Source organism: Vicugna pacos, chromosome 13 (assembly GCF_048564905.1).
Source record: "Vicugna pacos chromosome 13, VicPac4, whole genome shotgun sequence".
NCBI classification, from domain to species: domain Eukaryota; kingdom Metazoa; phylum Chordata; class Mammalia; order Artiodactyla; family Camelidae; genus Vicugna; species Vicugna pacos.
In genome coordinates, this window is record NC_132999.1 from 22071523 (window position 1) to 22094627 (window position 23105).

At 42.6% G+C, this 23105-nt stretch overlaps 1 protein-coding gene across 1 annotated transcript in view; it reads right to left on the bottom strand.

The window, feature by feature from the left end:
• Positions 1–23105, bottom strand: part of NFIA (nuclear factor I A) — a 167028-nt gene that overhangs the window by 45203 nt on the left and 98720 nt on the right. Inside the window, exons 6-7 of the mRNA XM_072974322.1 lie at positions 10273–10451; positions 7837–8002 (exon numbers count right to left, since the gene is read on the bottom strand). Coding sequence (XP_072830423.1) covers positions 7837–8002; positions 10273–10451 — 345 coding nt within the window. The remainder of the gene's footprint in view (positions 1–7836; positions 8003–10272; positions 10452–23105) is intronic.

Consider the following 23105-nt stretch of genomic DNA (forward strand, 5'->3'; position numbering starts at 1 on the left):
ATTTTAAGACTTAACATTTCTTTTTTTTTTTTCTCCACCTGGAATTTATTTTGGTGTAAGGAATTTTATTTTTTCTGGACAGTATTCAGTCATCCCAATACACTTTATTGAATAATCTCTTTCCCTCTTCCAATATGAAGTGCCACTATTATCATATACTAAAACACTGTACTTACATGGGTCTCTAATTCAGAAGAACATAAAAAATTAAAATTTAACAAGGATAAGACCATGCTGGTAGAAGAATTAAAATCCACGTGGAAATAGAAAGATCAAAGTGAAATAAGTTCCCTGGCATGAAGTGACATCAGACATTAACTTAAGAGTAGATGAGAATGAGGAGGGAGTTCTTAGGAACTGTGTCCCGTGTGTGGTATTGGCTGTAAGATTCTGTGATGTTATAAAAACTCGTAGAACTGTACACTAGAGTGAATTTCACTGAACGTAAATTTTTAAAAAAAGTTTAAAGACTAATGGAATAGTCCAGGCATCATTAATGAAAAACTGTTTTGTGAAAGGAAGCCACAAACTTTTTTTAAAAAAAATTCTCTCATCATTATGCACTGGTTCTTCTCTGAAAGAGGAAACACAGTCCTTATGTTGTTTAAAAATTGTGTAAATATGACATATCGTTCACTGACTTGCTCTAAACTTGATTACTGATTAAAACAATGTGTTATACACTTAAAAAAAAGTGTTGGTGAAAAAGAGAGCTGTCATTGGTTGGGTGAAAACTCAGAAAGTAATTCTTCTAAACATTCATCAACAGTCCAAGCTCTGGAGAGCCCGGGGGAATAAAAGAAATCTGCCTTTAGCAACAGCACCTTTTTTTTTTTTTCACTTTTTTTTGCTATTTTTGTTTTATCTCCCTCCAAATCTTCTCTTTTCTTTTCTCTGCTAACAAGAGTTACTCTCAGCAATCCACAGAACCAATTCACACTAAAGTATAAGTAGCCACTAGTATCTTCCTCTTTGTGTCTCCCAGAGGGTCTTCACTGCAAACATGTGGACACTGCACTGAAGCACATCTGCCCACAGGAAGCTGCGGCCAAGTGTTTGAACTACAGGTTCAAGGTGGCTGGGTGTGAGTCATGATGCTGCTGCACCTGCATGGATGACCTTGAGAAAGTTACCTATCTCTTCACATCTTGTCTTCCTCAATTAGGGTATTTAGTTTTTGAAGTATCTACGTGATAGCATTAATGTGAGGATTAAAACAAGATAATACATATAAAACATTTTTTAAAGTGTCTGAAGCATTAGTAAAAGCTCAATAATTTGTTGTATTAATTGCAGACAGGAGTAGGCAGGTGTGGCTCTCTGGTAACCAGAAATCAAGTCACATTGCTTTGCAATCTGGTTACAATAGGGGCTAGCACCAAGCTGCCATGGGATTATTATCTTGGGAAAGTAACCTCCACTTTCTAATCTCAGTTTCCTTGTCTATAAAATCCTGACTTCACAGGAGTCTTAGGAAGACGGAATGAGATAACATACATGTGTAAAAGAGCTTATCTAACCCAACAGCACTGAACATATCTTCACTATTATGCTAGGAAATTTCAATCCCAGGCATAGATGATCATTACATTCTTGGTTAACAGGTTCATACTCATTCATATAATATATACACATGATTCATCAGAGATATAAAAATAAATAATAAAAAAACCTTGTTATTACATGCTTCTAATTTAACAGAATTCTAGTTTAAAAAAAAAACAAAAGTTCATGGCTAAGAAGGGATGGAGAAGATTGTTTATAAGTCTTTTATGCATTTTTAAACTGAGTTTTTGTGTTCCTAATTAATTTTAAAGAAAGGAAAATATGCATGTTTTATCTTCCATCACAATTCAAAAGTGTTTTTTCCTTTTCATTATAATTCTAGGCTATGATGCCAACCTTCAATTTCTTTTCTGGAAAATTTATACATTTTTATAGTATGATCTGGGTGCCAATCTATTATATAAAAATTGAATCTTCCAATGCAATTAGGAAAAATAGTGCATTTTGAATTATACCAAAAATAGACCCAAACATAATGAGCGATTTCTCCTATTCTTGAGCTGCTGTCCTCAGGTTTCTTAGGAATATCCGTTCACTTTACTACATGTTTGAAAAGGAGCCCCTCCCCAATTAATGAGATGGTGCTTGTGGGAAAACTCAGTGCACTACAAAGAACAGCAGTAGATGGGATGTTATTATAATTCGTCTCACCAGTAAGATACCTAATAGGCGTCTCCAAACATAACTTGGTCAAACCAAACTTCTGATCCCCACCCCTTGCCCAGGACTGCTCTTCCTGCCATTTTGCCTCTCAGTTCATGGCAACTCCATCCTTCCAGTTGCTCAGGTCAAAAATCTAGGAGTCATTGCTGATTTCTCTAGGGTTTTTTTTCCCCCTCAACCCACATCGAATGTGTCAGTAAATCCTATCAGCTTTACCTTTCAAACATTTCTCACCACCCCTACTGCCCCCATATCAGTACAGGTCGTTCCCACCTCCTGCCTGGATTACTGCAACGCTGTGCCACCTCTGTGGTCGTTTTCTCCATTGCACTTACTGGTCCCTAACTTATTAATTTACTTATACTTGGATTATTGTTTGTCCCCTCCCTCTAGAGTGTAAGCCCCACCAGGGAAGGGGATTGTCTGTTTTGTTCACTTTGGGATCCCTTTTGCCTAGAAGAGTGGCTGACATGTAGAAAACATTATGTTTATTGGTTTTTTTAAAAAACCTTTTAGCTGGTCTCCTTGCTTTAATTCTTGCCCCCACCCCCAAAATCTATTTTCAACAAAGCCTTCAGAGGGTGTTGGTTAAACCCTAGGTACTGTCCCTCCTCTGCTCCCCCATCTCACTCAGAGCAAACGCCAAAGTCCTGCCAAGGGCCTGGAAGGACCTCCAGCACTGGCCGCCTCCCTGGGACCCTGGCTCCCAGCCACCTTCATGTTCACCCACATTCCCTCTCTGACCTGGCCTCTCCTGGCTTTCACTCACTCACTCACCCACTCTGTTCTCACTACCCGGCCTCTGGGCCTCAACATGCCAGGTGGGACTGGCCGATCACTCTGCTTGGAAAGCTCTTCCCCTACAGCCTCATGGCTCACCCTCTCACTGCCGTCAGATCTTGGTTCACATTTCCTCTTCTCACACAGGCCCTCTTCACTCACCCACTGAAGTTGTGCCCCACCCCCACTAATCCCAACCGCTCGGTGCTCCTTTTCCTACGTGGCACTTACAAATCCCCATGGTACATCCTTCTGGCTGCTATTACACACATTATTATTTATTATCTTTCTTCCCTCTCCAAAATAAAAGCTCCACAAGAGTAGGGATTTTTATCTCTTTCACTTCCTGCAGAATCCTAGCATCTAGAACATTGCCTGGCACATAGTGGATGGTCAATAACTATTTACTGAATGAATGAAAGAAGTGATCTTCTCTCACTGGGCACCCAAACCCACAAAGGTAGTTAATCAGTGGGCACGGAATCCACCCACTGTGAATTACTCCCACCTTCTCTTTGTCTTTGGCTATTCCTTCTCTTTGTCACATTAGCCCAAGGAGATCTGGTAGATCAGTCTTTCTCCAAATGCATCAACAATATGAACATTCTCCTTGAGAAAGAGCAGAACTGTTCATTCCACCCTCATTACTCTGTTTTTTAGGGCTTTGGTAAAGATTTTTCCCATTAAAATGCATTTATTTTATAGGCAAATTCCACCCCCCCGCAAATCTACCTTCGCCCAGTTTGCTGCGAAGTTGCATATTGGTGCCAGAGGCAACTGATTAGTTTAAAAATACATACTCTGCTTTAGGCTGGCATCCATTTGTATTTCATTATAAGAGCATATTAAAAATGATGTCTTGGACTTTCAACAGCACAGCACATTTGTCACCCCAGTTCATCCTGACAACCTGCCTATGAGAATGCATAGAGCAGTTAGCACCACTCCCATTAATAGCCAAGGGAGTCCAGGCTCAGAAAAGCTGGTAACATAGGAGGCCCTGGGCATGATTTCCTTCTTTTACTTTTAAAATCTTATTTTATTGCAAGCCATCTTAAACCCCTCACGAGAAAAGGCTGTCCTCGGTTATACCATTGGTGTTTTTATTAAAAAAGCCCCAATTTCAGGCGTACTGTTGGGATGTTGAACATCTGTACTTAATGCCCTGCCATGATGTTCCTTCTTGCTGAAGTTGAGCTCTAATAAACTGACAAAGATAAACAGGACCCAACCATCCTGTGGTTTTAATTTCTAAGAAAGCTCATCATTTAGGAAACGATACTTCTGCTCTAAATTTTTAGCCAGCAGTAATCCAATTTTGGACACTCCCTCCTTCCACCCATGAGCTGGTTTCTGAAGGGAGGTTCTACCTTCTCTCTCAGACTCAAAAACACCAGGCTGATATTCCTACTAAGTAGCTTAGAAGTCACCCCCTCCAACAAAACCTTACCTGAGGCCCCGCACGTGGACCAAACTCCCTCCCGCGTCCTCCTGCGGCCCCTATGCACGCCTCTGTCCTGGTGCTGTCCATGTGAATGACCCGTTTCCCTGTTGTCTCTCTCAATAAATCCCACATTCTTTAGGGTAGCGCTTGTACCCAAGCAGCAGCTAACACAGCTCGTGGCACATGACAGATGCTCGATGGAAGAAGGATGAATAAATGAATGGAAGAAGGTAGTCATCAAGGATGAATGTTAGGGAGGGGGGAGCTACTTCACTCTTGATATCTTTTCCCTCCCATACACTCTTGGCCTCTCTCCACTCCCTCACTTACTGTAGAGACTGGATGTAGAAAATGCACACGACTCGTCCCACCCCTTCCTCGCCTCTTTCTCTGAAGGACACAGGTGCTGGCAGGGAGCACACAGCCATCTGGACTTCCATCAACTCTACATAGGAAGGCAAGACCCCTCTGCCCCATACAGGAAGGCCTGCGGTGGTCGGTGGTCCTGCACTGCCAGGACTGGGTTGGTGTGTCTGTGCTTTAGCACTAGGAAGCACTTTCGCCTGTAGTTAAAAAATAAATTCTCTAATAGAATTTAGCCTGGTCTTCCATCTGATTTTTTTTCTTGTATTTATCAAACGGTTCAGAAATCAGGGCTTGGGAAATGATTATTTGGGAGGGGGGCAGTCCTTAAATCTCTTCCCAATGTGGACCAGTGGGCTTTGAGATTTTTAATTTGAAAGGCTTCTCCTATGCTATAAATTACAGGTTTCCCAGATGATCACTGTCTTAATAATAAAGTAGAAGATGGTCAGGCACTATATACTGTGGTGAAACAACATATTACTGTGAATTCAGCAGATCCCAGAAAAGACCGGAAACAAGGGCTAAAATTTATGATCATAAAAATCTTTCTAGGCCATCAGTAGAACATTTGTTTTGTCTATATTCCTAGAATCCTAGGATTCAGAAAGTATCAAATTGCCTATATCAAACATTGGGCCCCTGCTCCTGAAACTTTTTTTTCTAAAACTCTGTAAACACTGTGCTGAACACTGTGTGAACATGCAACCACATGAACGGAATCTGTCAAGACCTCCTCCACACTTCTTCCCATGACGCTGAAAGAATGCTTGAGGCTGGGCACAAGAGGAGGAAGGGTGTGTTCTTACACAAGGCGTTTGATTCCATCCATGGAGTGGAGTCCAGGGTATGGACCCAAAGGCATCAGCCTGATAGAGGGGTTGAGTAGCTTCCATGTGTCCTACAGACATACCACTAGCCAAGCCTGAGGCTTCGACTAGGTAAGGGTTTTGGCAGGTAATAAAACCCTCTGGTTTATTTGGTGGTGGTGCTTATCATGGCTGATTTCACATAACCCTCCCAGCTCCGTATTATCACCCACATTCTACAGATGAGGAAACTGGGTCTGGAAGAGAAACACAGCTAGTGATCTGAAAGGTGGGGATTTGAGCCCCTAACCTTCAGACTTCAACAGCTGCACGTGGGAACATTGACAGCGGAGGTGAGGATATGTTTACATAGAACAGGAAGAGCATTAAACAAGGCTTTTTAAGGGCTGTGCCCATATCCTGTACACACAGAGAGACGATGAACAGAAAAGTGGTACCCAGAGGCAGGCACGGGGCACAATAAGCATGTGAACTGCCAACGTGTCAGCCAATATCCCCAGTGACTGGATTTAAATAGCATTTGGGGATGGTTACATCTCTGACTCGTTGGAAGATGTTACATGAATACACAATAAGCAGGACATGCCTATAAGCATGTGTTTCTCAGAAGCTTCTTTTCTAAGCTGAGCTCCCCAGATCCTCAGAGCCAGCCTAGTTTGCTTCCTATGACACTAGACACTCAGGGTTTTCTCCTCTGTTGAAAGGTGTTGAACCACCTCTTACCAAGAGAAGTAAGCCTCCCCAAAATTGCTCCTGGGCTCTCGATCTTTTCGCTATAAAACCAGAATCCACACACAGCACCACTCGCTTCTGCATGTACTATCAAAATGAATACACACTAGATGACCCAAAGTTCGTCCACACCCGTGAGGGACTCCAGACATTTTGGATTCAGTGTCCCTAAAATTAAATCTAATGAACACAGTAGCAGCAAAGGCTGATTTTTCTCTTTGGCCCTTTCCCTCCTGTACCCAATGCCACTACGTACGATCCCAGTACTGAGAGGTCTGAATCCTCCTTCACTACACTCAACCAAATGGGGTTGTCCAAACCCAAAGCTTCTGTCTATGAAATATCCCTTCCTGTGCTCCCCTCCATTCAGCTTCTATAATTGCTGCGCAAGTTGTTGATCTTAACACTTTGCTCCTGCTGTATGTTCATCTTGTCCTCAGCAGAGTCCTTGTGTCCGGCCTCACCGCCTTGAAGGCCTCCTCTCCTTAGAGTCACTGTCACAGTTCCCATCCTTTCCCGTGCTTCGATCCCTCCGTAAAGCTTTAGAGAAGGTGATCATCACACCCCTGTCGAGGTTAGCTAGTCCATCCGTCACCTGGGAACTCTGCCTCCAGCCGTCATTCTCTTTGTCATTGTTTCAGGTACTAATAAAAGCCAGATTTATGTCTTCAAGCTGTTTCCATTCCCCTGTCATCTTTTAAAATACCAGGAAATATCAGGAGAATTCTTCTCCCTCTAATTCATTAAGTAATGATTCCCATCATACAAAGAGGTTTTGAAATCCTGTACTGTCTGATCACATGTCCCCAGACTATTCAGAGAAGAGCCAAGAGTTCTTTTCTCTTCCTTTCCAATTCCACCTTCCTTCTCTTCCCTCTGCCAAGCTGAGCCATGCAACTGCCATGGCTACCAGCACTGACCTTCTGCCAGGCTCTTACGCTTGGCGAACATTCAACGTACACACCTTTGAACTGTTACTTTGATCTAAACTTTTTTTTCCTATTTGATGGATGAGGTGGATAACCTGTGTAGTTCAACAAATGCATTTCTCTTGGACTGTAAGTTACAGGAAGGCAGGGCTCCACAAAAGTATGGGGGCCTTTTTGCTAATAAGAATTCACACTAGTAGCTGCTGTTTGACGATCACGAGGCTAGCATTCAAAGCCACTCAAAGAATAGGCAAAATGTACTAACTCATATCTTGATTTCAGTCCTGGGCGTGTGGTCACACCATTTCATCCACCCAAACAGCCAGTCATTTCCACACCTGGTGGAGTCGGTAGTACCCTGGAGGGCTATTTGCTGTGATCCGGTCTTGGTTCTACAAACTCATGCTGTAGCCAGCACTGGGGATCATGCCTGCCACTAAAGCCTATGCAGTGAGGGGCCAAGCTTAGGTTTGGACTGAAGTGCACAGAGCTTTACAGGTGACCGGCGCCTCGTCTCGGCCATACTTACTTGGTGAGGTGGGGGAGGCTGCGCCTCCTTCTGTTGACGTGGTCGGAGGCTTTGTGTCTGGCACCGGCAGAGGCACAGGCCTGGCCATCGGTGGTGGCGGCGGCGGTGGCAACATTGGGGTGGGAAGGAATGGGTTGTGCACTTTGCCTTGGCTACTCCCATTGGGCTGCAAGGGTGGGAACAAAACAAAACAGACGGGAGAGAGAAGAAACAGATAGGAACCATTAGCTGCTTCTGAAAACAAGACTTGTTAGGCACCTTTTATGCAAATCACTAAGTATTCTAGCCACTTAATTCCTCCATAAGAGCATATGGATGAAGAATGGTGGGTTGTTCTTAAGGCATTCCACAAAAGTACAGTGTTGGGCACACATGCTCAATGCATCCTGAATGCATCTCTTGAATTGCTTTGGCCTTCTTTGCATCTGGTTCTGTAAAAATGACCTGCCAACTTTTGCTTGGAATGTTTCGATTCTGTATTAGCTGTTACCTTTGTCATCATTTTCCTGATTATTAAATACTAATTAATATCTGAGTGTTTCATAGACTGTAGAATTATTCCATCATATCTATTTATATGGGTTTACTGAAGTTTCCCCAAATATGCATTTGAGATAAAAAATATTTTATTTTCACTCTTCAAAGTTGATATTATATAACATTTAATAAATATGTTAAGTGAACATAAAAAATTTCTCTCACATATTGTATAACATCAGGCACAGAAACTTCAGAATTCAGCTGTCAAAATTCTGCTGAGGAAAAATATCACTTCTAATTCTGATTTAAATTATATAAGCATATGCCGTAAGAGTCATATTTATTTGGCTGCCTGATGTTTGAACAACCAAGCAACAGCTCTTGAACAAAAGGAAAGTTTCCCTCTGAAGAAAGCAATAAAATCCATTTCTTTTTGAGTGTTTTGAAACGGTCCCATGAAGAGCCCTGCCTTAAACCCTATAAAGTTTTGATCAAAATGCAAAACTGGGCATTTGACAGTTATACAGGATGATGTCAGGACTATTAAAAAAATAAAGGTAGAAATTTAAACGTCAGTTGCTTGATGCTGGTGATCATTTCAGTTTTTTCTTGGTTTCCCCAGTGGCCTTCCTGCCTCCAGACTTCAGTGACACCATTCAACCAACAATAACAGCTCAAATTTAGGCTACAGCCCTGAATCAAAATTTAGTTAAAGGAGATGCTGTTGTTCCAGGCATTTAAGCTTAAGCTTAATACTTTGCAAAGGAAGTTTCTCTCACTGCCTCAGCAACAGTCACTTATATATTTAGTATTGTTCCTTAAAGACAGTCTCATCTGACAGTCGGAATGCTGCATATCCTTGCCAACAAACTTGCCTGTGTGTTATTTCTGAGTGGGCTAGAAGTCCATAAGTGAACGCTTTAGAATAAGCCACACAAATGAATACAGAAGCAAAAAGAAAAAAGGCACCATATTGATTTGTTGTCTAGACAGAAATGTATCTGCTAACACATCACCAGACATTAGTCAAAGCTGCCTGTTCTGTCTCAGATATGCAGAATCAGGTAGTTCCTTCAAGGGAAGAAAATCAGTGATGGGCAATGTGATACAATATTCTAAATTAGGCAACAATCGTTAGCGCTAATCTGTGGCTTCACGTGCGGTTATTAGGAGAAAATCTCACTTGGCTTTACGCTGCTCATTATTCACAATTTATTGTTATTATTATTGACCTTGGGATCCAGCTATCCATTGTAAACATTTGGTGCTATATTTGAAATAAAATTTGTGATTTTTAAAAAACTACTTTTACGTTAGGAATATTATTGCAAATTGTGACTTGGTTGGTTTGAGGGAAAAATGAAAACATTCACTTAAAGCTATTGAATACTGTTTAGCTTTCTACAAAGATAAGTGGGAAAGATAACTACTTGCAGAAATAACAAACTATAATAAACTGTACTTTGAGCATCTTGAGTTCAAGTACTGGTCAACTTGATCTAAAGTGTTAGAAGACTATTTTTAAAAAATCTCAACTTGGTTGATCTGAAACATCTGTGCCCCTTCCTCCCCTACCTCTGCCTACCACCCCAAACCATTAAAATTATTTGGTCTTTCTATTTTGTTAACTGTATGAGCCCTGGGGTCTGTACGCATGAGGTGGAATTATCAGCCCACAGACCTCAGAAGGTTATGTAGTTCACCCTTGAGATGATTTATATCTATAATCTTGACAGTTGCGAAGTTAACACAAACACTGTTTTTAAACCCTGGCCAGTCACTCTTAGAGTAAGTTAACTTTCCCACAATCTAGAATAAATATGACATTTGCCTGCAGTCAGTCAGCACAACATCAGAGCACAGCATCACATGGTCATAAGGTCTCCTCTTGCTATTTTTACATTCAGTTAAAATTTCTAAAGAAATTGGAAAAAAAAAAAAAAGAAGTTTCCTTACATTGAGGAACCCCACCTGTCCAGCCTGCTGACCAGCATCAGGGCAGACAAGTTGGACAAACTCTTTGAGCGTCTCCTGAGGGTGATAGCGGATGGCCGGGTGGGAGAAGTAAGGCCCAGGCTGCTGGATGATGGGTGATGTCGGAAAATGAAGAGTCGATGGTGTCGCGTGTGGACTTGCTGGAGGAAAAGAAAACCTCAGAGTCAAAAAGAGAAAGACCTGCTTTGCCACAGCTTTTACGCCAGATTCAACTTCTCTTAAATATCTTCTTCTGACCCAATTCTTAGTAACCGCTGACGTGGCAGGACTGAACACTGGGTGGGTCTGATAGATTTTCTTCCTTGAAGCTCTAAGACAAACATGGAGGTTAAATTCGGGTAGAGTTTCAAGCTATCTTTCTATTTTCAGTGGACATGAGTTATATAGGCATTAATAATCCTTGGTGAAGCTGAAGATTATTCATTACCTTAAGAGCCTTTTTAATGAAGCAAGCAATAAAAAATGTATTTGGTAGATTAGACCTGATTTAACTGACATTACATATGACAAATTCCAGTTTGCACATATGGACCCCCTTTCATGCCGAGCTATCCGTAGACAATAATTCATTGTTAAAGCTCTTATACCCCTCTCAAGGAAATTTCTAGGGACTAATTCAGGATGAATTTTTTTTGAAGTCTGTAGTAAATGATCACTTAATGAACCCAATGCAATGTGGGTGCCTCACTTTACACAGAAGGTTCATGTTGTCTTTTTTTCTTTTTTGCCATTTCAAAGGCAAACTCAGGAATGCATAGGTGTTAATTAGAGTAGGGGAACCCACAGGCTGAGGAGGCAGGCAGTGACCCCTGCTAAACTGCTGGCCCTCTGTGTGTACAAACTGATGATGGACTCAGATAACTCTCACTCCCCTGTACTTGAACCTTGCTAAATTTCAGTGATACAGGAAGAAGACTGCATTAGATTAAAAAACGTGTGAGAGGCGCTGAATAGTTTTTCCCGAGAGAACTTCTGCCCTGACACTGGAAGGGTGGCTGGTGAAGCCTGCTGGAGGGCAGGAGGGGCACGTGGGAAGGGAAGGAACTCCAAGCAAGCAACGTCAAGACAGCAGCTCTCACTTCTCAATGAGGGCCGGAAACAGCTCCCAAATCAAAGCAGGTGAGAGTATTTCTCTTTCCTTGCTTTTTGTAGTTTAAATCTTTAACCTCAAGGAGACGCTGCAAAGAGAAAACAAAGGAATATCCAAATACTTGGAGAATAAGACTTTCTTAATACGGAAAGTGACACAGAAAACTGAAGGGCAACTGACAAGACTGGCCTCACTTCCTACCACTGTCCCCTCAGCATGGCTGAGGACTGCTGAAACCGACGCATCCCTAGGGACCCCTGGGCGTGGGTTCTTGGTCCCCTAGCAGGATAACGTTAGGCCTGGGGCATTTTCTGACTACTAACTGGAACGGCTAGGACTCTGAGGTTCAGAAGGGCATCTGCAGTTTCTAAAGAGTAGAAATGGGGGGTTGGAGGGGAAGCAACCATCCAGTTCATACCTTGCAGGTGACCCGATGGGACCTTTCATTCATGCAACCTTTCATCTATCCCCAAACCTTCCTAGGCTCCTACTACGGGCGGGGGACACAACACTGAGACAACACAAAGTTTTATCTTCAGTCATATAATGGAGGGCATCCTGAACATCACCTCTTCAAACCAGAATTCTTGTCACCTTCCACCCCTCATACTTGTTTTTCTCTCTTCTCCATCTTAGTAAATAACTTTCCTATCCAGTTAATGATTCGCTGTCATATCCCGGAACAGCGTCTGGCGCTCAATAAGCATTTGTTGACGGTACAATGAGTGACTGACTATATGAATAGTACAGAAATTAATAAAGTAACCATACCAATAAATATAAACCTAAAATTTTTTTTTAACCTAGCAAAAGGCCAGGCAGCATCTAGGAAAACTGGTAAAACTTAGGACTTCATACGATGAATGATAAATCTTGGAATCCATTATTGCCTGAGTTCAAATCCACAGCTAAAAAGTTAAATGGCTCTGGTCATCTCTTACTCTACAAATTGTGCTATTAGCTTTAAAGAACCAAAGAAATTTTTTTATCTAATAAGGTACAGTTGTCTTTGCTGGTAGCAAGAAACTTTGACCCGGTGCCCTGCACTTGACCAAATAGTTTTTAGTCAGAGACGGAATGTGGCATTTCCCAGACGAGGCGGGGAATGCACTCAGCATAACATGATACACTCAACTCTTGCAGCAGGTCAAACACAAAAGTGGCCACTCCGCTGTCAAGAGCCCCGGGAAGCAGGCCTTCAGGACAGAGTGGCGATGTCTCAAGCGCTCAGTGGAAAGTGACGAACGATTTGTTAGATTATGAAACTGAGAACGCTGCCCAAGGGAAAAAATTCACTGGAGCAAAGATTGGGCAGATAAAAATTAAAGAAACCTAATAGAGGAAGTAATTCAACAGGATCATGAAACCCCTCCTTTAATTGTTAATAAACAGCCTTGCCCTCTTTTTGTTGTTGTTAAATACGTAAAAGAAAATCATTAACAGCTTATATTTTTCTTCTTTTTTTGGGGGGGGAGGCTAATTAGGTTTATTTATTTATTTCTTTGATGGCCGTACTGGGGATGGAACCCAGGACCTCATGCCTGCTAGGCGTGTGCTCTACCACAGAGCTATACCCTCCCCACCAACAGCTTAAATTTAGACCTTAGTTTCTTCATTACATTTAACTGAAAACAATATATTCACCTTTTCCATGTGTCATAGAGTGTATTTTAACGTAAACCTCAGAACACATGGCACTATATGGAGTTAATTTTACAATGACTGATTTATAAGAATCAATTGCTTCTTAATTAATACCAGGAAGTCATTTAGCCTGTAGATTCAAATGAGACAACTGCTGAGTCTGCATTTCAAAGGGTCATCCTTCACAACCCTCACTTTCTCAGGCCTTGGACTGTCTGGTTCAGCCATTAGTCCACTGTCGAACTGGGTATAAATCTTTCAAGTCCCTGGGCTTTAATTTCTTCAAACAGAAAACAGTTGTGTTGCAGACATCACACAGTTCTGTTACATAGTATGAAATATATGCAATTTCTCTGGGTAACCTGCTAGCAGTACCCTTTTCCTGGACAATGAGACAGCATCCGCTTCTTCTGTTGTTCTAAAGCTCAGGCTTAAGATTTCATCAGTATTTGAATTTGGTCTTCCTTCTTCTCTCTTTCTTGTTTTCTTTCCTTTATCTTGGATTAGATGTTTAGTGGGCCTAAGTTTTTGTCCAGGTAGTCTCCAATTATTCTAGAAAAGGTCACTGGCATTAAATCAATCAATCAGCTATTCAATCAGTGAAATTCATTTAATGTATTTTGAGATGGTCCAATCAGGCCCTACAGAAGCGAAACCATCATTGTGAAGCTGGCATGGTGCTAATGTAATGCACAGAGAATGGTATGAGTCCAAGTTTTTGACGGAGAAAAACATCTCTTATGGATGTGTGTGTGTGTGTGAGTAGTTGACACAATAAAAAATTATAGCACATTATGTAAATGCATATTTAGATCCTTTAAAATGTGCATTATTTACTTGAGAGTCAATAAAGGCTTTTCTCAAGCGGTTACAGTTTATTGCAGAGCATCCATCTGTATCCATGTTGATGTTAATACAGTTTTGTGTATTCAGAGGCACTACAAAATTGGCTGCTTCTGGGCTCTAATACTTGTAGTCCCCTAGGCCAGGAGCAGCAGAAAGTGTCAGAGACACTCCACTCTCCTGGATGTATCTCACTGCTAGTTTAAACTTTAACCAGAGGCCAGACTTGTTCCAAACAACTGCTTGGGCTTTTCACAAAGAATACAAGATGGGAAGGAAGGAAATTTGATCAGGGTTCTTCGGCCGGAATGGCACCGCCTACACATTCTAAACAGAGTAGCCACAGTGAAAGAAGCAGAGACCCAGAATTTCCCAAAGGGTGTAGGCTCAGTTATTTATCGCAAAATGATCATATTACTGGACACTTAAAAACAAGAAAGCCGGTCAGGCAGGTTGGTTTACTTGTTTGCGACCCCCCCCCCCAATTATTTAAAAGACTCACTTGCTTTTAGCTTGAAAGAGAAAAAGTTAAAAGTTCAACATGCTTGAATATGTATTTTTTAACTTAAAAAATCCTTCCTCCTCCTTCCCTCCTGGGGAAGGAGAAGGTCAAGGTCATTGCTGTATCATTGTGTACGCTGAGAGCCTTACATGGTCCACAACCGATACTTGGGTCTGAGAGGCCACTACAGGGAGGGGGCTGTGTACACACATATTCTAGCTCAAAGAGGATGACACCGGGGAGATGGCCCGATAGCTCTGGAATCTTGCATTTCATTCTAAGTTTTAGGAAGAAGAAGAGATCTAAGAAAGCCATCTCTCTCTACCCTTCCCAGCAGTTTTGCCCAAACTCAACCTCCAAGAATTCTAATAACCCTTCTGCATTTTTTTTCTCAAACCAAAATGTTATGGCTGAAATATGTTCTTCTGTTTAGCCCCGACATTGCCTGAATTGCTTTACTTCTTGTACATGCTTTATTTCTTCTGCAGACTCTCCCAGACTGCACAGGGACTAGGCCCTTTTTCATGTTAGCTTTTGCTTTTGGGCACTGGGCCCTTAGATCCTACTCTCTCTTCTATGGGAGGCTCCCAAGATAAGCCGTCAAGAGAACAGTGCAACCGATAAAATCTAATCCTCCTTCAGGTGCAGTGTGTTCTTAAGACAGCGTTGCAAACAGCCTTCTTCCCTCACAGAGTGAAGCATCACTCCCAAGCCCTGGCATTTGCAAAACTCCAGTCTTACCATTAATTGACACTAAGTCAGCGGGAACAGGTGAGATTCCAAACTGTTTCTCTCCGTTAGCACCGTTAGAAGAAAAAGCTACTCATCTGTCTTCAGGGGTAAGATGTTCTTTAGACAAAAATAACCACTTCCATACAAGGTGGCATTAAGAACTCCTGACTACTCATATTTAGAAGTAAAGATTTTTAATAAGGCAGAGCTCTAAAAGGAGGAGGAAGTGGAAGGAAAAAAAAACTGCACTTAAAAAAAAAGCCTTCCAGAAGGGCAAATGGAACCTGAATTGTTTGGGTTGTCAACTACTATGTAGTTTGCTCCTTCAGAAATTCAAAACCACATATAACACCATGATAGCCTCCCTAAAGCTGAGAAATCTATCTTAATGGTCCACAGCTATAATTTATAAATCACGCATGAGTCAGACCTGCCATTTATGAAAGCCTAGAAGTTTGGAGTTATGGGATTTATTTTAATAGAGACACAAGGAACAAAGAATTGGCAATGGTTTTTAAGCCTTTAGGATGTGGAGCCTTTTCCAAATAACAAACCTTTGACTCAAGGCAAATCAAGATTTTCAAAGCATGGAGTACACATCTTTAACATCGGTGAGATGCCTGCAAAAGAACCTGGGTATGTCAAACGAGAGAAATACATGGCATTGCATGATGACTTGCAAAATACCAATATTTTTATGTTAATGCCACCCATGTAAGTGACTTTACACCACAGTAGATTTCCAAGATAGCTGATGTGTTCTATTCCATTTGAATTAAGGGATCTTCCAAATATCTTTTGGAAAAACAGACCAAAAAAAAAAAAATAGAGAGCTAGGTGGGGGTGGGGGCAGGTGAGGATCTTTTAAAATTTTAATTTAGATTATTTTTGGCTACTTAAAAACCTTTCTTACACAAAGGCCCTGGTTTATAACCTAGTCCATGGATTGACAAACATTTTCTGTAAAAGCCAGAAAGGATATAGTTTAGGGTTTGCTGGCCTCCTGGTTTTTGCTGCAATTGCTGGACTCTGCTACTACAGAAGTAGCCATCGATACTACACAAACAAATGAATGTGGCCCTGTTCCAGTAAAATTTTATTTAAAAAAACAGGCAGACGGCTAAATTTGGCTGGTGGGCCATACTTTGCTGGGCCCTGGTGCAGACCCACATAAATCCTGTTCAGTCTCCAAACACTTGCAAAGCTCTGCTTGTGAACTAGCACCAGACAATCACTGTTCCTTCCACTTCCTCCCTACCAGCTGGCCTTTCTGCTGAAGCCTCAGCTTTCTGAAGGTCTCCAAAGCAATCTGCTTGCCTTCCGTTATCTCCACTGACTAGCCATGCACTGTCACTCTTTTGACTGTCCCTCTTCACCATTACTTAACGTGCCTCGGGGATGTGCTGGTTTCCCACATCTGTGTGTATATCACGTCAAGTTAAACATACAGTCAGAAAAGTAGAGTAATATAAGGACCATGGAGCTCTGGAGTCAGATAGACATGGATTTAAATTCTAGCTCCATCATTTACCAGCTGTGTTTCAAGTTTCCAAGCTTCTTGCAGTTTACCATCTGTATAATGGGGCCAACACCTCACAGATTTGTTCTGAGGATTAAATGAGCCAATGTATCTAAGGCACGTGGAGCAGTTCCTGCCCACGGGGTTAAGCGATCATCAATAAAAAGCTTCTTTTATTTGTAATACTATGATAGGTAAGGATGGGAATGGGGATGAGAAATGAATACACTGGAATTTGCTCCCATGTGCTGGGGACCGGTCCAAATTGTAGAATACACGGGGGAAAGGAAGCGTGGAGTAGGAGGTAGCTGTTGCCCACCCGTCTCAGACAAATGAGGACATAAATCCTGATAAAATAGTATGAGCTGTCAGACTGCATATGACATGAGGGTCTTGAAAGAAGTTTCATAAACAGCAAAATGCAAAACCAAAGCAATGATAGAAGCGATCCTGAGGTAGCCGCCATAGGTCCCATAGAAACAGTGACTGTAAAGGCCCTTTTGTGATGGAAGATACTTTGAATCCCCACCTCTGCTTAAATCTGAGATTTAACCTGAAGACTTACAACTCTGGCACAGTCTCTCTCCAGACTCCATTTTGTCCTTAGACCTACAATCCCTGAGTGCCCATCTTGCCCTCCCCCTTTACCACGTACCCCTACCCCGCTGCTACCCAGGCACGTTTCTGACCTAACAGGATTCTGAGCATGGCCTCTTCACGGTCTCCCAAACCCGGATGGAAAGGACTCGCACGGCCCGCCATCTTAGTTATGGGAGTTGCTTAGCAGAGAGCCAGTGTTTTTGCTTAAAAAGTTTTTTAGAAGATATGGGGTACTTTTTAGGAAAATTTTCTAATTCTATGAAGAGACTTGGGTTTTGCCTCTGTCACTGCCTGGTTTAACATGCAGGCAACTTTCTCTCCCCTGTAGCTCTCTCAAGGGCAAGATGAGCAGTTTGAACTCAACAGCCGCTGAGGCTCATCCAGCTTAAATTCCAGTGAAATTTAGTCTCTGGGATGACATTCACAAATAACTCAGTGCAACTGACCCGGAGGTAATAACACTGAGATCTAAAATGTCTGAAACAAGGGAGCGTGTGGCTTTTAAAAGAAATTATTTTCTGAATGTTTCTGGATATTAAGTTCTAGGGTATATCTGGACTCAGTCAGGTAGCCTGACTTTGGGAATGGGAAGGCTGGGATATTTAGGGTTTTAAAAACCTTGAGTGAACATGCTAGTTGAAACTGTGAGATGGAGCCCCAGCCTCTGGGTCCTGACAGGACCTCTTCTCTGAATAAACCACATTCGTGCACAAACTGCTTAAGCCATCACAGAGTCTACAGTGTGCCAGACAGCATGCTCGACCCTGGGCTGTTAACTATCCTTAGAGTTGTGTTTTTAGATTAAATTAAGAGACATGAAAATAATCAGGATCATACAATGCACCGTGGCAATACGAGATAACCGGGAGTCAAGAGTTGAGCTGTTCTCAACTGTTTTCATGGACCTGGAAGCCCACGGTCCATGGACTAAGAGTCACTTTTCTAAGAACTGGATTTGACCTGTGCTCTGCAAGCCTGACCTGCAGGACTAAGTCGCTTGGCTGGTGGCAGAGCTGAGCCCGTGCCCCGTGCTCCTTTCTCCCGTACTGGACAGCTTTTAGTTTTGCCTGCCCATCAGTCCTTCTGGGAACAGCACTCTAATGTTTCCTTGGATGAGTAGCCTTCCCTCCATCCCAGTCTTAGTGTAGACTTAACCCTCCCTCCAGCTCTGGGGGGTGGGCATGTGACCCAGGCCACACCCACAAGAAACTCCATGATCTTTTAGACATAAAGCGTATTTTAAAAGCGAGCAAATGACCTAAACCAGGCCAATCAGAGCCATCAGCATCCAGGAGTGGGACCCTTCCTAGATCTCTTGTGAGAAAGCTGTTCTCTTTCCCTTAGGATTGTTAAATTGGTGGGAAATAAGCCTGGAGCTGCTCACATCATTAGTGAGGAGATTTAACCTACGAATGAAGTTCACACAGAGGACAGCAGAGCCAGAAAAGAGAAAGACACAGATTTCTGAAGGTATCACCTGAACATCTGGATCTAGTGCTACCTGAAGCCATAAACCCTTTAACTTTTCCATTACGTGAAACAATCCAGTATTTTCTTTTGGGGAAACTGGAGGGGTGGTGAAGCAGTCTGGTTGGGTTCTTTCACTCGTAAGAATATTTTACTTGAAAGAGTGCTTATTATCATATCTCCTGTTCATTACTGGATATGCCACAAATCAGTAACTCTTATTATGGTATTCAGGAATCTGGGGATTCAGGGAGATACAGAGATATCCCTCAGGGATACCGAAGCTTTCTAAATTCACATTGCATGCCAACAGGAGAGACCCACACAAATTGAACAAATAAATTCAAATCCCCACAAATACTTTACATACCTGTGCTGTATTGTCCCTTTCTTCAGTTCCCCTCTCATGAATCTCATCCTGGTAATAATTATTTGCCTGTTCTTCTGTTCTGCTACGTTGCAGGGGCAGGACTGGCTTCTCTAGTTTGTTCACTGGGGCCCAGCACAGTGCCTAGCAGATGACACGTTCTCAAAAATTATTTGCTGAATGGACTGGTAAATCACAAAGGTGCTGATTGCTTTAACAAGAGCCATGCCTGAATGAAGACAAGCCAAAGCCAGGCCTTCACTGGGGCTACAAGGCTAATCATCATTGGAGGGGCCTCACCTGCCCCACTGGGGACACTCCCCTGTTCTTCCAACCACACAAGAGTGATGGGATGGGTACCCAGGCTGGCTCACTTCCCTGAGGCCCCCCTCTCTTCTAGACCATGAGGCTCCTCCCAGAGGGGAGAAACACACACTCCTTCTGGACCCGCAAGAGCAGATGAGCAAGAGAACTGGGGGTGGGGAGTGAGGAATTAGGGAAGTGAGAATTCTTTCAAGAGGACCACACGTAAAGACATAAGGACATGGGGATGGGGGAATCTGGGATAGTTAACATTTAGTAACATACTAGCCACATACCATGGCTTTCCATAGGTCACTTCCTCCTCCTGTTAGCATCTTAAAGTTCCGTACAGGTGGGAAAACAGAGGCCAGTGGAGGATGGGCAGGTGACTTGCACAAGCTTATTCAGATCCCAAGTGGCCGGCGAGGATCTGAATTCTAAGCCGGCTGACTCCACAGACCGTGCCCTTTTCACCGCACTCTGCTGCTCCCATTTGAGTTATTTTTCAGAGGTTAGATGGTCTCTTTCCTGTCACGATTTTTCCCTCCCAGGTCCCTTATGACTAGAATCCAACCTGACAACTCTGATGTTCCTCACATGTGTTTTGTACGTAAGAAAAATGAATTGTGTGAGGGGGAAAAAGGCAACTGCCATTTAGTACGAGGAAATGGCAAATGTAACCTTACTGCGGAAATACACATTTCAAAAAACATTCCACTGCACGTGAGTGACTACGTACACTAGTTCCAGTCATACAAAGGATGCAGCGTGAAGTGGGCTGACTCTCGTGGATCTGCAACCACATTAACGGGACTGAACATTCCTATTTTGAATATCAGTGCTCACCCCCCTTTGCCTACACGGATGATAAGCTGATACTCCATAAACATTGTTAAAGCTACAGTTCCATGCTACAGTAATTCACTTAACTTTAACATGATTTATGGTTCTGTCAATAGGGGAGGCTGAAAACCCTGCACTAAGGCTTCAGTGTGAGCTTCATATTTAAAACAGCCTCTGTGTGTGTGTGTGTGTGTGTGTGATAGAAAACATTCCACATAAAGAGGAGATACAAGTCCAATACTGACTTTTTATTCTACTCCGAAAAAAGGAGAATAAAGAATGTATCTCAATGTGGCATCAACGTTATATTAAGCTAAATCAGAAAGACCTGCTCGGGATTTATCTGATGATGTGATTTACAGTACAAGTGATACTATACTGGAAGTCTTATCAATGCCAGGATTTCAAGGAAATCTTACTAAGAACCAGTGCCTTCACTGTGTCTGCATATGTGGATTTATGGTGGGGGCCGGGGAGGGTGGGTGGAGGGAGAGAGGGATGGATGGAGAGATGGAGAGGGTTAGAGAGAGAAAGGGGCAAGGAATTCCAAAAGAGAGCAGCTGTTTTTGTCCAGACGAGTTTAAATCTGGGTCCACGTGGTTGATCACCAATCAACCCATTCTTCTCTCAGGCACTCACCCTGGTGCATTTTGCCTCTTTAAGAGATTAAGGAGCCAATTGGTCTTCCTGCTCTAACCTGTCCTCCTTGGGACGACGTATTAACAGATTCCACTGCAGAAGAGCTCTCTTTAGAAGTTTGCTGCGGGGATGACAAATTAACCCAGCAGGGTGTCCCACACATCTATCTCAGTACAAATTATTAGTGTAATAGAGCTTTTAGGTTATGCATTTATCTAGTAATTATTGAACGGTTACACAAAACCAAGCTGAGCAGCCGTGGCCCTTTATGAGGCTCGCTCGGTGGGTGGCCTTACAGTTAATTTAGGATACTTCTCCGCTAAGCAGCTCACTTGCAGACAAATTAGCTCAACAGCCTTCTCCTTTAAATATTTTCCATGTCACAGTGAAACTCTTTACAATACAATAAAGGTACAGTTTTAATTACACGGTTCCTGACTTTTGTTTAGTTGTAGTTTTAAACATTTGCTGGCACTGTTTTTTTCCTTCAGCTGGGCAGTCATAGCTGGTTGTTAAGTATCTGGCTAATGAATTTAATAATTTCCTGAACTGGGACTTAAAGGGCCTTTGCTAAAAAGCTGCTTTTCCTCTTTGCCATCCAGTCCCTTCAAAACCCATCGACAAGGTTTCCCATTAGGCTGGGCACCAGCACTTGAGCAAACGCCGACCAGCCTTCCCAAGCCCTCTTCTTTCCCTTTTTAGTGCTTTTCAAAGGTGGTACTTGTTAGGTCTGCGACGCCTGCATCTGAAAGTCAATTCTGGCAATTCTGATTGTAGAAAGACAACGTAATGTTTTCTCAAATGACACACTCCCATAATAAATAAACACCTTGCGTCGGCTGGCAGATTATTTCAGCACCTTGTTAGCAACAGGTTCTTAATTGCTCTCATTTTCCTGAGATGATTCAATTGCACTAAACCAGGAGAGACAAATTAGATTCAGCTCCACTGGAAGGAGCACCAGCCTGTTCTACAACTAAGTTAAAAAGCTTTCCTAAGAGGCAAAGACATTTGCCCATATGATACAAGAAAGCGAAACAAACCCACCCCTTAGGCACGGGGGTCTGTGCTAGGAAGGGAGCCACGGACACAACAGTGATGAAGCACCAGGCGGTAGTCCCTCTTCAGGGTCCTCAGTCTGGATAGAAAATTTTATAATACTGCGGTAAATATTCCATAAAAAGGAGATCAAATCATTTTCAGCTCAGCATTCTGTTAACGCCCGTCAATGCAGAAGCTCTTAATTAAAACCAAGCAAAGGTGCATCCAGCGCTTACTCACTATGCTATGCATCTCCCTAAATGTTGCCAAATACATGCACTTGAATATTATATTATTATTCCACACTGGGGATGGAAAGAACTCCCTATCATTCCCAAACTTTCTGATCGTCTTCGGTCAAATACATGCGCTCACTTTCATTTATTCAACAAATATTTATTGAGTGCTTTTCTTGGCCCATGCCAGGCACAGTCTGAAGGACACAGGACATCAGCAGGAGGAATAAAGAGGTGGTCCCTGCTCTAAAGGGCCCTGCCATCTAGCAATTACTGCTACCTTCCTATTTTACCCCTCTTTCCTTCCTCCTCTACTATTGTCTATGAATCTACACTCTCCCGACCTTTCCTGGGGACCTCAACTTCCTGGGAAGTTATCTTAATTCTCATAATTCTCTGCAGTATATTTTTCTTGGCCCAGCTGGGACATATTGTTAACTTCAGACCCTCAGATGTTTCATCACTAAGAGCAGGATTCCTGTTTGGGCCACGAGGATCACAGACTCGGAGTGGTTTACAGAGCGTGTAAACGCCTGAACAGAAACTGGCAGGAGTCTTTGAGAGCTGCACAATAAATCCCTGGTTTATATGGCTATTGTTTTAGTACCTCTTATGCATGTTTTCAGAATCCGGGCAATTTGACTTCTAAACTCCCTTCATGTAGATATACTTTTTGACCCGTCAGGAAGAGGGGCTTTAACCTTGTCCTCACATTTTGTACGTCTGAATTCCTCAGGACTTAGCAATCTAAAAGCATGGCTGTTTGCTGCGGCTTTGCTTTGCACGCTTACAACCAGAAGGTACGCTGAGAACGGGGGTTAAGTCATGCTTGTTTGGACTCACTCGGTGCCAAAGGCCCCAGTAGCTCTTTATCAGGACCGCCTTGTCCCTGACACCACCCAGTGTTTCCTCATCACAGTAAGACAACTACTGGCTTTCTTGTCTGCCATCCACCAGGAGGTAAGCAC